A 17,584-nucleotide genomic window follows, 5' to 3' on the forward strand; every position below is an offset into this window, starting at 1 on the left:
TCTGTACCTTCTCCATCGCAATTATATCTTTTTTAGATGCGGTGACCAGAATTGTACACAGTATTCAAGGTGTGGTCTCACCATGGAGTGATATAGAGGCATTATGACATTTTCCGTTCTATTAACCATTCCCTTCCTAATAATTCCTAACATTCTGTTTGCTTTTTTGACTACAGCAGCACCCTGAGCCAACGATTTTAAATATTATCCACTATGATGCCTAGATCTTTCTCCTTGGTGGTAGCTCCTAATATGGAACCTAACATCGTGTAACTACAGCATGGGTTATTTTTCCCTATATGCAACACCTTGCACTTGACCACATTAAATTTCATCTGCCATTTCGATGCCCAATCTTCCAGTCTTGCAAGGTCCTCCTGTAATGTATCACAGTCTGTTTGTGATTTAACTACTCTGAATAATTTTGTATCATCCGCAAATTTGATAGCTTCACTCGTAGATTTCCTTTCCAGATCATTTATATATATATTGAAAATCTCCGGTCCAAGTACAGATCCCTTTCACTCCACTGTTTACCCTTTTCCACTGAGAAAATTGACCATTTAATCCTACTCTCTTTTTCCAATCTTTTAACCAGTTTGTAATCCACAAAAGGACATCGCCTCCTATACCATGACTTTTTAGTTTTCGTAGAAGCCTCTCATGAGGGACTTTGACAAACACCTTCTGAAAATCCAAATACACTACATCTACCAGTTCACCTTTATCCACATGTTTATTAACCCCTTCAAAAAAATGAAGCAGATTTTTTAGGCAAGACTTCCCTTGGGTAAATCCATGTTGACTGAGTTCCATTAAATCATGTCTTTCTATATGCTCTATGATTTTGGTCTTGAAAATAGTTTCCACTATTTTTCCCGGCACTGAAGTCAGGCTCGTTCTAAACATTCCTAGAAATTAGTGATACAAAGAAGCAGTGCTGAAACAGAGTGTGGTCCCTATAAAGGCTGCAGCTGCCGGACAGTATTACAGAAAACCTGGCCTGGAGCCAGAGGTTCACTATAGGTGAAGGAAGGAAGAAGCCAGACTGCTTGAGGAAAAGTGAGCAGGCATGTACTTCTGCGTTATAGGAGTTCCCCACTTTCAAGAGCTGGACGAGAGGGAAAACCTGAGACTTGAGGTCTGGCAGATGGAAAGGCCATCCAGGTTAGTGGAGCCAGGGAACCAACTCCCAGTCCCAGTTCACAGTTCTTGAATACAGCACAGATGAAAACAGCACTGATGAGCATTAAAGTCACTAGACAGCAAAAGCACACTGGAAGCTAACTTGGTTTTTAATAGTACTTTTACTGAGGTGTGAAATGATAAACATTTTCTTTATAGCTCTCTTCAGCTCATTTTTCGATGGTACATGGGTTTTTAATAAATTTGTGACCTTTTTACAGTCTTGTTTAAGATATTAAAATCAATTAATTTAGTCTTATCTGATATTTCTGTCATCCCATTAGCAAAGGGCAGGTTTTATACTTCCCTCCCAACATTGGTGAAATATTAAAGGTGACATCCATTTTACAGAGTCATTTATCTCCTACTGCTCCATGTAGTTTTCTCCTCTGAACTCCTTAGTTTTCTCACAGAACAAGAATGGCACCAGATATACTCATCTTCTCCCTTCTAGTATCAGAATGACACTCCTGTTACTCCTCCAAATCTCCAATAGATGTCCATGGGCCCTGTTTTGCGGTCCATTCCCAACTCCTTCTCCCCTTCTCCTCTGGATAGCTGTAAGTCATCCCTCCTTTGTATACTGAAAATCTTCAGATGCCTTCTTAATAAAAAGATCTCTACCTTTTGATAGAACAGGAAAAACAAAATGTAACTGAGACCTTACTTAATGGGTACTCAGAACTGAAATAATCAATTTAAAACAATATAAAAGGGGATTGGGAGAATGGAAAGAAACTCCCATCCATGTAAAAGGTTCCATGAAGGTATTAAAACTTAAACAAAAGAAAAATCAGAGGACAGCTGATGTATGCTGCCCATGGAAAGAGAAACAGAAAATCCACACCCTAAAATGGTTGCCTGGCTTTATATATTTATTTATTTATTTATAATTTTATTTATAACTTTTATATACCGAGGTTCTGGTTACAGAGTTACTAATCACTTTGGTTTACATTCCAACATCAAAAACAATGACATAAATGTCTTACAATGAACAGGGTTGAAAAACTTGGATACAAATAACTTGGTAGAACAATATACCAGAGGAACCTTCCACATGAGGAACCTACACACCCACACTATTGTTATGCTTCCTCCCATCACATTCTATACTTGTTCCTCGTAGGGATCCAACGGATCTTCTCTACACAAGCTTTGATATGCACCAATACAACTCTTCCACAAAGGGAAACAAAAAACACTACCACCAGTACTTCATCAAGTAAACTACAGGAAATGGAAATGTTAGCCAGGCCCTTCCTTTCAGGCAGGGGACAAATGAAAACTAGAGCTCTGTAATTCTTAGCTATTTCCCAGCATCTGATATCTTCTGGATCTGGTAGCTAGTCGCAAACTGGATTACAGCTATTGCTATCTGAGATGCATCACCAAGGCATTTTCTGGGTAGGCCACAGTATAATCTACTGATACAATATGCAAGTATAATCACTTAGGAACACTCAAAATACTAATTTCATGACACAATGATTTTTGAAGAACATGGTAATTCAGGGGCTTTATCATTAAAAATGATGTCTAGAGATTTTACTACTATGAAACCCAAGGGAGTATGTCAGTTTTCAGAATCAGCTATTTACAACCAAACCTGTTACAAAAGTACCTGAAATAAACCATTAGAAAATAATTAGACAAATCATTGTTTGGTGCAGGATAGAGCTCTTACTAGCATAGGGGGTCATTCACTAAGCAGTGCTTTTTCCCCAATGCACCTGCAGGAAATTAGCTACAAATCTTGAGTTGTGGCTAATTTCTATTTAAATAACGCAGCTTGTGAATTCTTTGGCAAGCTGCATTATTTTATTAGCATGTTATACCCACGTTAGGTCATTAATCACTTGAAAACAGCATTTCTGTTGCTGTAAATGGACTAACACAGCTTAGTGAATGAGGCCCATAGTTTTTACCCTCATATCTCTTCCTATGGCATGGTAATGCAATTAGAACGCTCATTGTAAGTAATAAATGATTTACTATTTTAATTTAAAAAATGCTATACACACAAAAATATCTGTACATGTTGAAGTAGAACCTTCTCCGAGATACACAGCTGTCATAAAGGAAAATGTTCTGACAATAAACAAATTCAGCAGGAAAGTCCCAGAAACAAACTGTTTTTTACGTTTATAGGCAGGCAATTCTTCCATCAGAATTGCTTCATATTCAGTTCTGCTAGGTCTCTAAGATTAGTAAATGTAGCCCCTGTCCTACCGGCTATGATGCTCTTCAGGAAGGAAAGAAAAATCTTTCAAGACACTGAGGGGCCGATGCAATAAAGTATGCCCAGCCTAGCGCACGGGTTTACGTGCAGTTGGACGCGCTAGACTAGTACCCGATGCAATATGCAGATTAGCATATCGAAAACGCGCATCCAAAACGCGCGTCCAAACAAAGGCGTAGCTGATAGCGCTTGTCACATGTAAATTCCATGTAGATGAGGCTATTAGCTGTTACCTCCTGATGCAGAAAATTGTTGGGCAAATTTAACTCCAGCCCAGAGCAGGCATTAAGTCAATCTGTGAGTCAAGGGCTCAGGAGAAATTTTTAAAAATACTGTCCACTGTGGTTCCTCCTACTTAGTTTCGTCGCTGTACTTAAATCTACTGCTTGTGGTGTTTAAGAATAAAGGGAGAATGTAAGGTCTTGATGAACAAAAAAATTCTGGATGCACAATATACATGCACAATAGATATGCTCCAGGCCGATTTCGTCCCTTGCTATTGTGCATGATTACTGGGCAACATCTACCTGAAGCAGGATAAAACGGATGCTCGTATTGAGCGCCCATTGCAAGTGTGGGCGCCCCATGAAATTGAGCACAATTCTTCCCTAGCGTGTCCTTTTTAACGCAGCAGCTCATTTATATATTGCATCGGGTGTGCAGGAGACGTGGCTGTGTGCGGATTGTCCTAGAGGGCTTCTGCAACAGTTCAGCACAAAAAAAAACAAAAACTATCAGGCACACAGTGGATGTTGTTCAAAATAAAACCTTTTACTGAAACTTGATTGCAACTAATGACAACTAGTTCATTAGTGACAGATACAGAAGAAAAATCCAGAAGAAAAAGTCAAAGTTACAATCATTGATAAATCTGCACAACCTGGTAATAGGTATTCTTCACAAGGGAGCCTCCCTGGGTTCATCCCCAATGGTACCTAACTTGGGTAGACCCCTCCTTTGGGAACGCCTGCTGATACTCTGCAGAAACTCCTGGCTGATGCTGTTCTGTAAACAGCTGCTCTTTAGCAGACCTTGAAGTCTGGAAATCCTCCCTTGACTCTAACTTGAAACTCCATTCTCAGTCTCTGAATGGATCTTCCAAATCAAATGAGAAATATGGGATTCACTCTCCTCCAGCTCACAGTTCCCCCTTCTGATTTTTCAATAGACTTCCTGGTTCACCTTGGATTCCAAGCTGGAACACTCTCCTAATTCATGAAGGCCAACTTCCCAGGATAGGAGACAAGACAAGATGTCCTCTCTCTCTTGGAGAGACAACCCCCAAAGAGCTCTGAGCCAAGTAAGCTCATGAGTTTTGTAAAACCACTCAAAGTAGACAGACACATCTCACTGGGGAGTGCCAGAAAACAGCAGCGTCTCCTACTGTCTGTCTTACCTTATCACCCAACGTCTATGGAGACATTGAAGGCACTAGTAAGGGACCACTTTGGTGACACCTTACACAGGTACATTTGGCAGACATTTCTATATGTCTGAATCTCAAATTCTTAATAAGTTAATCTACACCCCTGGTTGTGTGTATATCTAAACAAAATGTTGAATATTTTATCAGGTACTAATATAAGAGAGGACTCACCATGTTAGAACCACATTCTGTTCCATCTGCCAGGGGCATATGCTGAGTGCGACAGCCTTTATGAACTCCCTCCGTACTTGTACACCACAAACGTTTGCACTGTTTCTGTAAAACAAAAGCCAGACTGCTGTTCCTTTCCAATCCCTCATGTTAGTTGTTAATACTCCATAAAATCTAATACGGAAATATGCAAATTACTTTAATGTTGAAAACTTCATAGTCTTTTGAAGTGTGGCACTTTTCAAAAGTCGGTATATAAAATGTTTTTGGGGTTTTTTTTAAAGGATTTACATGCATGAACCTTAGTATAACCATATAAATTGGTTTTTAAAACTCATGTAGGATGCTGCGCAAGCAGAAATAAATGTGTAACTCCAGCACGCGCAGACTTTTCCCCGCACTCACTTGCAGCAATCCGGGGATGAATCTGGGGTGGGATTTGCATTTATGCGCCTACTTTCGATTTGCAAAAATATGCATGTAAATATACACTACACGTGTAATCTGCAAATTTTCTAAGTGGTCTTATAAGCATAAATCCACATTAAAAATTGAGACTAAAATACTTTGTACCAGCAGACTTTAGATCTATATGAGCTGTTGAAAATTACCACCCTGTGTCTAAATTAACCAAGCACATCCTTGTTCTTATATGCATGAGCAGTTATTAAGTCATTAAGGAATGGTGTGAGGGAAATGTGCCAATGTGGTTGAATAAGGAACAGCAATGGATACACATTTCAAATTCATGCTGACCACTTTCCAGTCCACTATTACACTTGCCAAACAAGACTACTATGTCCATCTAACAAACTCTCTTACATCCAACTCTCACCCTCTCTTTGCCACACTCAAGTCCCTCCTCAAACTTCCCTCGCCTCCCTTCACTCTCTGACCAGACTATGGCTAGCTACTTTAATGAAAAGATTCACAAAATTAGTTTTGAGTTATCAACCTGGTCACCTTTATTTTATTTATTTATTTATGGTAACTTATATTCAGATTATTGCCAGTATACTTGTTCTAAGTGGATTACCTGCCTCTCCCTCATTTCTTTTCTCTACCCTTGCCCTAGCCTCGACTGCTCTCTCCTCCTTTCCTGAAATCACAGTGGAGGAAACTGCTCGTCTTCTCTCTTTCTCCAAACTCACTACTTGTTCCTCTGACCCTGCCCTCCCCGGATTCCTCAGCTCCATCTCTATTTCAGACATCCCTTTCATCTGTCACATCCTCTATCACTCTACACTGCTACTGTTCCTGCTCCCTTCAAATGTGCTGTAATCATACCACTCCTTAAAAAACCCTCAATGGATCCTACCTGTCCTGCCAATTATCATCTCATCTCTCTTCACCATTTTGCCTCCAAACTACTTGAACATGCTGTTGTCTTGACTTTCTTAAATCTCTTTACCATTATTGATCTACTCCAATCTGGTTTTCACCCTCCACATTCAACTGAAAACAGCCCTTGCCAAAGTTTGCAATGCCCTGTTTATGGTTAAAGCCAAAAGTCTTTACTCTGTCCTTACCCTCCTTGACTTGTCTGCTGCTTTTCACATTGTTGATTACCACCTACTCTTTGATACTTTGTCCTCGCTTGGATTTCAGGACTCTGTCCTGTCTTGGTTCTCTTCTTACCTAACCCATTGCACTTTTAACGTTTCCTTTAGTGGTTCCTCCTCTACTGCCATTCCATTATCAATTGATGTGCCTCAGGATTCTCTTCTGGGCCCTCTTCTCTTCTTACTATATACTAATTCCCTTGGTACTCTGATTTCCTCTAATGGCTTTCAATGCCATTTTTATGCTGATGACTTCCAGATCTACCTTTCGTTCTATACCAGACATTTCACCAGAAATCCAGCCCTGGATCTCAGCCTGCTTGTCTGACATTGCTGCCTGGATGTCCTGCTGCCACCTTAAACTCAACATGGCCAAGACAGAGCTCCCTATCTTTCCCCTCCAAGCTCACCTTTCCACTTCCTCCTTTCTCTATTTTTATGGATAACACAGTGGTCCTCTCAGACCCTTCAGCCCATAACCTAGGAGTCATCTTCGACTCCTCTCTCTCCTTCTCTATGCATATCCAAAACTGTGCTAAAACATGCTGCTTCTGTTGTGACCGGAGTGGTGGATCCTTGCACCGGCCTTACTGAGTTGAAGAGCAAAGGCCGGGAGGCGGCACGGAACCAGATGAAGAAGCAGGATCTTCACCCTGGAAGCCCGAGATCCCCCCAGGAGGAGCCCGTGAGGACCCGGGCCGTTGGGACTTAGGAGAAGACTTACGAGATGCTGGAAACAGCGTCAGGACAGTCCGAGTACTGGGCGGGCGGAAGCAAGAATCACGTAGAGACGAGCCAGAGTCAGGAACCAAGAAGACAATCCGAGGAAGAGACAGAGCAGGAACCAGGAACAATGGACTGAAGCAGGAGCAGAAACGGAACTGAAGATCCGAAGCTGGAATTGGAGCGGGAGCAGGAGCAGAACGGAACTGAAGATCCGGAGCTGGAACTGAAGCGAGAGCAGAAGTAGGAACGAACCTGAAGATCCAGAGCTGGAACTGAAGCAGTAACTAAAGCTGGAACTGGACAGGAGCAAAGGTGAAGGCAGGAATCAGGGACACCAGGAACACAGGAACAGCAACTAGCAACCCAAGTGGGGAACCTCGTTGCAAGGCACTGAAGCTAGTCAGACGCCGGGTTTAAATCCCTGCCGGAGTCTGACGTCACCTCCGAGGGCGGGCCGTGGTTTCACGCCACTGGCCCTTTAAAAGCTCCCCCCTCATGTACGCGCGTGCCTAGGAGGGGCGGAGCCATGGATCGGAGCTCGGCAGCGTCTCCCTTGTGGAGACATCGCCACGGAGCGGCCTGCCTAAGCCTGAAGGACGTCAGGGCGTGCCGGGGAGTGCCCGCGGGAGAGAGAGGTAAGGACCCGGTCGCGAACCTCGCGGCCAGGACCGCAACAGCTTCTTTCCCTGTAACATTGCCAAAATCCATTCCTTCTTTTCTGATCACACTCCCAGAACCCTTATCAACTCTATCATCTCCTCCCACTTAGAATATTGCAACCTGCTCCTCACAATTCTCCTGGCAAGTGATCTCTCTACACTGCAGTCTGTCCTAAATTCAGTTGTGTGACTTATCTTTTACCAAAGTTGCTACACTCACATAACCCTTCTCCTGAAGTCACTGCATTGGCTCCCTATCCACTCCCACATACAGTTCAAGCTCCTTTTTCTCAGCTTCAAATGTCTTCACTCTGCAGCACCTCCCTGTCCTCTCTTATCTCTCTCTATACCCCTTCTCGTGCACTCCGCTCATCAGACAAGTCACTCCTATTTGTGCCCTTCTCCTCTATCACCAATTCCTGACTCTGTGGTTTCCAAGCTATGTCATGTGCTTGGAATAGTCTTCCTGAACTGGTGAGTCATGCTCCCTCTCTCACCATAATTAAATCCCATCTAAAAGACCCACCATTCTGAAGCTGCTTTTAAATCTTAAGCCTGATTGTCTGCGTTTAGCCTTATTAACTAACTTTCTTTTCATTTTTAACCATTGTCTTGCTTTATGAACTGCCCCAAATCTCTTGTCCTGTATGTTTGTTTTATAAGATTGTAAGCTCTATAGGGAAGGGACTGTCTTTTTGTGTGTTTGAACAGCACTGTGTATGTCGTGCAGTGCTATAGACATGTTAATTAGTAGTATTAGAGTGACCCTTAGTACTCAGAATATATAGAATTTTATATTATTTCAGAGGTTGTGGTAAGGAAGAGATTGTCCCCTTATGAGAGATCTGTAATGCCTAAAAAGTCTTAACTATCTACTAAGGGTGCACAGGATGTGGAGAGTGCAAAAGGTTACCTTGGAGCTAGAGTGAGAATGTTCCAGGGTTTACAGGTCATCTTTTGGTCAGAAGGTATTACATGCCCTTCTTGACTAACAGAGGGGTACAGCCTCTATGGGTTGGGTCAATGGAATAAGTAAATACAAATCCTGACTCTACTGAGTCTGGGGCTACTCCAGATTGGAAGGACAAACAAAAGAGAAAATAGCAAGAGATCCCCCTAGGATTTCAGAGCAATGGAGTTAGTATTTTGATATTCCCCACAGGATTTCAAATACTTTTTGAGGAGTTTTGGATCCTCCCAGGACCTAGGAGAAGGAGAGAGAAGTTTTGGGACTTCCACAAGGTCTCAGAAGAAAGAGTGCTGAGTACTTTTTAGATGGGCCTCTGCTCTATCAAGTTTTGCAACTGAATAGTGAAAGAGGTTGGATTAAAGGATTTTTTGGACTTTGCCTCGACCAGTTTGAAAAAAAGGGCATACCTCTGGTATCTCTGAGGACTTGGGACAAGAGTGAGGATTTGGAGCAAGAGTCTGGTTGAAGAGAGACCTGAAAAAGCAGGAGTAAGAAGCTTTGATGCTTGTTGATACAAAGACTCAAAGGGCTAAAGCCATTGAGATAGTGAGACAGTTTTTCCAGTTAAGAAAGTTGAAAGTTGGACCAATTGAAGTTGGATGTTTTTGTACGTGGTGGGGACAGTTGTCCTGCAGTTTGTGTGCTTGGGGATTTTCTTCTATTTGCTGAGTGGATTTATGCAGGAACTCCATTTTAGTTTTCCTAGAGCAGTTTTTCTCCATGGATAACGGTGCAAGAGAAGGCAGAAGGGAAATGACACTTAAGATGGACAAAACAATCATCTTCATTGCTATTAAATTTTTCATGCTGTTCTGTATTTCTGGCACTGTGGCTTGGATTATTTATTTGTTGCAGTAAAGACTATTTTATTTGAACATCATATTTAGACTTCTGAGAGTGATTTATTCTATTTTGCTGCTCCTTCTATTGTCAGAACTGTATGGCTGAGCCTTGGTGTGAACCTGTTTATGTACCCTTGCTGTTGGTGATATCCTCCTTACTTCTCCTATGGACAGTCTGGCATCTTTGTAAGGTCCTCTACCTTCAGTGTGAGCATTAAGAATAAAGTGTGGATAGATACGCCAGAGGTCCCCGGATTATTCTTCCTCCCTGTCCAAACTGAACCCAGACCACCCTAAAGTGAAAGATTAAGCATCAAACTTGGGGACCGGTTCCATGAAACTTCTATAGTAAACTATTTTTATTCTGTAGCACAACTTTTGACTGGACATTGGTTATTTATTCTGGAGAGTCCTTGGCCAAGTACTTGGCTGTAAGTTATCCTGCCCCTAGCTCCCAGCCCCAGAGATTCGATCCTCCACCTTGGGAGCGTGACTCCTATGCTCTCCAAGGCTGGGAAGGTGTCCATAAGTGGTACAGGAGTTAAAGTAGTATATATAAACTTCAGAGCATGGAGCCATTCAGGATGAATCTACAAATAGAATGGAGCAGTACATACAGAATGGGGTGCATATAGTTTAATAACATTTGATTTTTAATATTCAATAGGCCGTTAAGATTGATAAATATTCTTCAGGGTTTCATTAAGATCCTTGCACCTCAGACATTTTATTATAAATAAAACAAATATATATGATCTGGTTGACATGCCACATAATTATGCTATAAAGATGCAAGAAGATGCTGACAACTGGAAAAAGAAATTTGATGAATGTCTGTGACTGGCAGGTGTACATAGCAAGTAAAAGTTTAATGTAACTGAGCAGTGAAGTTGACAAAAAGCTTCCCAGTTGTTAATATATGGGGAATGATCAACTGAATGTGAACAGGCAAGTATAATTGGATAGTAATACAAAAAACAGCAGGACTGTTTGACAGCAATATGCAATGCTAATGGTCAGATGGATGATGCTCCTGCAGTAGAAATTGTTCTGTGTTTGCAACTGTACAGATGCAGTAAAAGTGGCTATGAAGAAAGTAATTTAACAGCATGAAATGTTTGTACCCCTGATGCAGTGAGAATGAAATACAGGACTGTATTGAGTAGTTTATAAAATGGACAACAGGGAAATATCACTCCTTTGAAGCATTACTCTTCTGATGTAATATAATATATTTTTATATGAAAAAGAGACAATGTATTAAATGGGACTGATTAAAATGTAGGACAATGGCTGAGAAATGTTGATATTTCTTGAGTATGATTATCCCTCACTTATTTATTAAAAAGAAGAGTGAAACAATCGATTGTGTGAATCCATGAGTTTATCTTTGTATGCTACCACTTGAATGATCATATTTGAAAGCTTGACATAATGAAATATGTCATACAGAAAACTTCAAAAGCCCAATTCTTATTTCTCATAGCTACTTTGGAGGGGATGTTCAAAGTATTTAACTGACTAAGTTTAAGAGTTATCTGGTTAAAAATGCTTTTAAAAATCCCCCCTTTTCCATTAAATGTTTAAATTTATCTACTTAAATTCACAAAGCAGCTAAATTTACCTAGTCAAAAGGGGGCAGACCCAGATACATTCCAGGGGTAGGCTTAAGAAAATCAGCTGGCACTGATTTTCAGCACTAGCGAGCTAAGTTTAGCAGGCCAACTGTAGCTGTGCTAATGGCAGCCCTAAATCTAGGAAACTAAATTCTTGTCCAGCTAGATTTAAGGGAGTTTTAAGTTGCAAACTGTTGTGGCGGACAGTGTGCTTAATATCACCAGCAATCTCAGGTGCTCTGAGCCTGGTTGAAAATTTACCCCCAAATCTAATTTAAATGTGAATAGCAATTTATGGATCAATCAAATCTGGGGCGTAAAACTTCAGTTCTTGAGGGTTAGCAAAGATCTGATTCTCAGGATAATCATAATGAATATTCATGAGATATATTTATGTTTATTTGGATTAAAAAACAAGTGCAGTTGCATACAGGTCAATACAGTAAAGTGTGGCCGCGGTTACTCTGCTCCTAACCCGCTTTCTACCCGCGTTAGCCCTTCCTGCGATACACAATCCCCTTTAACCTACTCTTACCGCGTCCTTAAATCACCGGTTAACCCCTTCCGCCCGCGGCATGTATATTACATGTAAACGAGCGAATTAGCTATTCCCTCCCATACAGTAACGCGCGCCCCAACTATCGCTTTTTTACCCTGCCGTTTTGCCGCACGTTTAACCTGTTAACTTACCACCTACCCTTACCCCTGCGTTAGAGGCAGGGGTAAGGGTAGGCGGCAAACTTTCCCCCAGCCCCTGCTCACCTGCCCTGGCTGCGTCCATGGGTGCTGGTCTCCAGGGCAGCCCCAGTCCTCTCCCCTCCTCCCGAAGCAACGAAAGCGGAAAAAAGCGAAAAAGCGAAAAAAAAAAAAAAAAGCGAAAAAAAAAGTTGCAAGAGAGAGAGGGGAGAGAGGACGGGCAATCCTACGCTCGGGATTACCAGTCCTCTCTCCCCTCCTCCCGAAGCAAGGCGCGAAAAGCAGCCTTGCTTTTCGGGAGGAGGAGAAAGAGGACTGGCAGTGAAAAGCAACGAAGCAACTTACTTTTTTTGCAGCCCCCCTCCGGAGACGGACATCGGCGAAGACGACCGCGGCTCCCCTGCCTCCAGCTGCCCGCAAAGATGGACGCCTGCAAGGGCGAAAGCGGCCCCTGTGCGTGCAATTGGGCCGCTCAAGATGTGACGTCACGACATTTGGCATCACGGCATGTGACGCCACGTCTTGAGCGGACAATTGCACGATCAGGGGCCACTTTCGCCCGTGCGATGCGTCCATCTTCGCGGGCAGCTGGAGGCAGGGGAGCTGCGGTCCCTCGTCGCTGATGTTCGTCTCTGGAGGGGGGCTGCAAAAAAAGTAAGTCGCTTCGTTGCTTTACACTGCCAGTCCTCTCTCCCCTCCTCCCGAAAAGCAAGGCTGCTTTTTGTGCCTTGTTTCGGGAGGAGGGGAAAGAGGACTAGCAATCCTGAGTGTAGGATTGCCCATCCTCTCTCCCTTGCTACTTTTTTTTTTTTGCTTTTTCGATTTTTTTTTTTTTCGTTTTTTCCGCTTTCGTTGCTTGTTTCGGGAGGAGAGGAGAGAGGAGTGGCAATCCCGAGTGTAGGAAAACCGTCCACTTCCTGGTACCTGTCATTTCAAATGTCATTTGAAATGACATTTGAAATGACAGGTACCAGGAAGTGGACGGTTCTCCTACGCTCGGGATTTGAAATGACATTTGAAATGACAGATACCAGCGTGTCCGTGAAGCGTTAGGCCAGCGCACCCAGGATACTGTATAGCGCTCTATACAGTAAAATGGGTTGCGCGGGCCTAACGCTTCACGGACGCTTCTTAGACGCAGCTTGCATTTGCAAGCTATTTACATACAGTATCGAGCAGTAGGTGAGCTAGACTGTGCGTGCGGCAACCGCGGGTGCGCCCGGCACTAACGCAGCTCTCCCTACCGCTCCATACTGTAATGGCCTGATAGATTGGCTACTTGAAAACCAGTCTCATTTGCAGTGCTCCAGGACTGGAGTTCCATACTCCTGAATTAAAGTCTACCAGCATACCTGAGGGGAGATCTATTGCATTACCCTACATTTGGGCCACAAGCCTATGGTCCTGCCAATCTGCTGACATCACTTCTGGGTTGGTGCTGTGAAACACTGACCCATCTGGGGCAGTGAGTTTGCCAAAGGAGGCAAAGCCAAAGGGGTTCAACCTTGGTGTGCCCCCTAGTGCTCCTGCTGTCATATTTAGAACAATCCACACTTGCAGTTTAGAACCAAGTTATTCAATGACACTCGGTTCTCCTCATCCTCCTATTAGAATAATCTGGTGTCGAAGATGCAGCATTCTTATGTTCTGCAAGTACCATTGATACCTCACCCAGATTCTGACCACAACAAAAACTGTGCTTATCATGGGTCTTCCTTTGTCATTACTAGAGTTTTTAAGGTTCAGTCATTTCAAAATATGCTCAATAACGTCAAAATCAATGTTAATTTATGATCTCATTCTAGAGGCATGGATGGGAGACAGGGAGACTATTTATCTAGAGCAGGCCTCCTGGCCACAAGGTTGTATTTTCAGTAAAAATTGTAAAACTTTTAAAAAGGTGGTGAAATCACTCTGACAGATGATACAAAATTGTTCAGAGTAGTTATATCACAAGCAGATTGTGATAAATTGCAGGAAGACCTTGTGAGACTGGAAAATTGGGCATCCAAATGGCAGATGAAATTTAATGTGGATAAGTACAAGGTGATGCATATAGGGAAAAATAACCCATGCTATAGTTACACAGTGTTAGGTTCCATATTAGGTGCTACCACCCAAGAAAGAGATCTAGGCATCATAGTAGATAACACATTGAAATTGTCGGTTCAGTGTGCTGCAGCAGTCAAAAAAGCAAACAGAATGTTGCGAATTATTAGAAAGGGAATGTTGAGTAAAACGGAAAATGTCATAATGCCTCTGTATTGCGCCATGGTGAGACCGCACCTTGAATACTGTGTACAATTCTGGTTGCCGCATCTCAAAAAAGATATAATTGCGTTGGAGAAGGTACAGAGAATGGCGACCAAAATGATAAGAGGAATGGAACAGCTCCACTATGAGGAAAGACTAAAGAGGCTAGGACTTTTCAGCTTGGAGAGGAGACGGCTGAGGGGGGATATGATACAGGTGTTTAAAATCATGAGAGGTCTAGAATGGGTAGATGTGAATCGGTTATTTACTCTTTCGGATAATAGAAAGACTAGGGGGCACTCCATGAAGTTAGCATGTGGCACATTTAAAACTAATCGGAGAAAGTTCTTTTTCACACAATGCACAATTAAACTCTGGAATTTGTTGCCAGAGGATGTGGTTAGTGCAGTTAATATAGCTGTGTTTAAAAAAGGATTGGATAAGTTCTTGGAGGAGAAGTCCATTACCTGCTATTAATTGAGTTGACTTAGAAAATAGCCACTGCTATTACTAGCAACGGTAATATGGACTAGACTTAGGGGTAGATTTTACAAAAGTACGCAGGATTTTATAAGATACGCGCGTATCTTATAAAATCCGGGGTCGGCACGCGCAAGGGGGTGTGCATTTGTGCACCTTGCGCTTGCCGAGCTCTGCGCGCGCTGCCCGTTCCCTCTGAGGCCGCTTTTTGCAAACTCTGGGACTTACGCGCGTCCCAGGGCTTGCGCGCGCCGCCGAGCCTATGCAAAATAGGCTTGGCGCGCGCAGAGGGGATTTAAAAGGATTACGCCCTTATCTTATGCGCGTAACCCTTTTAAAATCTGGCCCTTAGGTTTTGGGTACTTGCCAGGTTCTTATGGCCTGGATAAGCCATTGTTGGAAACAGGATGCTGGGCTTGATGGACCCTTGGTCTGACCCAGTATGGCATGTTTTTATGTTATGTTCTTATACTGAAACAGAGGTGGCCAATTCCAGTTCTTGAGAGCCACAAGCAGTCCTGGTTTTCAGCACATCCACAATGCAAATGTATTGCATATCCATTGTATGCAAATCTATCTCAAGCATATTCATCCTGGCCTATTTGTGGCTCTCGAGGACCAGAGTTGTCCACCTTAAAACTTTAATAAACTAAAACTCAAATAAATTGAAATAAAAATGTTTGCCCTGGCTAATGCCATTTTGCTTAAGGTTGTCCCCAAGGAAAAATTGGTCTCTCTTTTAATTTATCACTTTCCACTGCAATATCACCTTACTATAGATCAGGGGTCTCAAAGCTTTTCAAGAGAAGGGCCACACTGGATATTTCAAATCATGAGAGAGCTGAGGGTGGGTGGGAGAGCTCTTACTCAGAGTTTGCTGGACCGGAGAGGGAGGAGAAGATATTTTAAAGTCTGTTTCCTATCTTCCCTGACTCTCCTCTCCTTCAGAGTATACATATTCAGGTCCTTCTGTCTCATCTCAAATGGCTTTTGATGGGGACCCCACATCAGTTTTGTTGCATCTCTCTGGATCACTTCCATCCTGCCTCTATCAACTCAAACTAAACTAAATTATTTTTTTGGTTCCCCAATGATTGGGCAAGCACAGTTGTACAAGATGATGGAACATTAGTGGAATCACAGACCTTAACTGGTTATTATAAGGGGCATTAAAGACTTATAAGATGCTTCCTAATGTAATAAATGGCATTCTTCAAGTCCGCCCTAATGAAGGCTCCCATTACTAAGTCACATCAGTTGTCAGACATTAAAATGTGAACTTGGAGTGGTTGGTATGTTTCTACCACAATATACTGTACCGTATAATAATAAAAATAGTAATAACTTCATTTTGTAGGAGTCCTGGCACCTATTATCAAGATCATCCCTTCCCTTTATTCATTTCATTTTGTTGTTTGATATAATGAATAAGGGCATCATGATACTCTCCTCTTCTGCAATAACAATCCATTAGTTCTAAGTTAGAAAAAATATCGTAAAACCATTTTATTCCAAGTTATTGGCTTATAAGCAGCAAATTGGTATTGCATATCATTTTATTCTGCTGAGACCTAACTGAAGCTGGTGCTTGGATAAGTCTTTGGACTTTTATTTTATATTATATTAGCTACCACCCTTAACAGAAGGCACGAGAGTAACTTGCACAGAGAGGCAATCACTTCCACCTTTAACAGTAGGCATGAGGGTAACCTTCATGGAGCTGCAGTTACTACTAAAAGCAACTTGCTGGGCAGGCTGGATAGGCCTTTGGTCTTTACCTGCCATTATTTATTATGTTACTAAGTTACAGAAGGTGTTTGCTGCCAATGCTCCCTCTAAATTTTGTGGGTGTGTGCAAGCGTGCACTACTGTTGTTGCACTTAATTTCACCAGTAAGCAAAGGCAGGCTGGTCTCCCGAGCTCCTCCCTTGGTATGCTGTCACCCCTTCATAATATGCTGTTTCTTCACAAGGGATTAGGAAGGGCACATCAACCAGCCTACTTTATTATACAATTTCCAAAATGTTAACTTTGCATGTAGTATGACATATCAGAAAGATAATAACAGATGACCTTCAATATTTGCAGCAAAATTGTTTAAAAGATTTCAAAAAGGAGCAAATTGAAAGAGCTTAATGTTATAGGTAGCAAATCACAAAATCACATATAGTGTTCCTGTCGAGATAGCATAACAAAGACATTTAAAAAATGCTGCAGTAAAACCGAGAGGTCACTGATCCAAGAGCGATCAATCACTCAAAATAAGTATTGAAGATAAGACGTTGAGTCACTGTGTGTTGAGAACATTTCCTCTAGCCTTTTGACTTCTGTTTTCCTCAGACGGCTAAAGTGAAATGAACCTGACTGATATTGGAAATGATGAAGAGGCTGGCTTGTTGAAAGTTCAAAGGACATTAGTGTACAAAGGAACTTAGATTTATCAAGGGTTTCCCCAGAGGCAAAATACTGGACAAAAGCCACGATAAATTTGGCCCAAAACAGAACAAAACTGCTGAAGAGGTAATACAGAAAGCCAAGTAGTTCTACCAGTCAAGGAAACCTGTTGTAGATAAGGGATCCTCAGAAGACACATTTGTATTTATCTGCTGCTGTGTGTAAGCCAACGTGTTTCCTGTAATTCCTCTTGTCTCAGGGAGGATAATTTCCAAAGGGCTTTCTGTGGATAAAGTTGTGCTCTGCTTGCAGAAATGGCCCTTTAGAAAATTATTATTATTATGTTATATATAAAGGCCCAA

The 17,584-nt window shown here is 42.1% G+C and overlaps 1 protein-coding gene across 1 annotated transcript in view; it reads right to left on the reverse strand.

The window, feature by feature from the left end:
* The window catches only part of ADAMTS20 (ADAM metallopeptidase with thrombospondin type 1 motif 20), a gene marked incomplete at its 5' end in the record, with an annotated part of 339,654 nt that overhangs the window by 266,967 nt on the left and 55,103 nt on the right, over positions 1-17,584 (reverse strand). Inside the window, 1 exon segment of the mRNA XM_029617296.1 lies at positions 5,025-5,129. Within this exon segment, the coding sequence (XP_029473156.1) occupies positions 5,025-5,129 (105 nt within the window).

This window comes from Rhinatrema bivittatum, chromosome 9, assembly GCF_901001135.1.
Source record: "Rhinatrema bivittatum chromosome 9, aRhiBiv1.1, whole genome shotgun sequence".
In the NCBI taxonomy this organism is placed as follows: Eukaryota; Metazoa; Chordata; class Amphibia; order Gymnophiona; family Rhinatrematidae; genus Rhinatrema; species Rhinatrema bivittatum.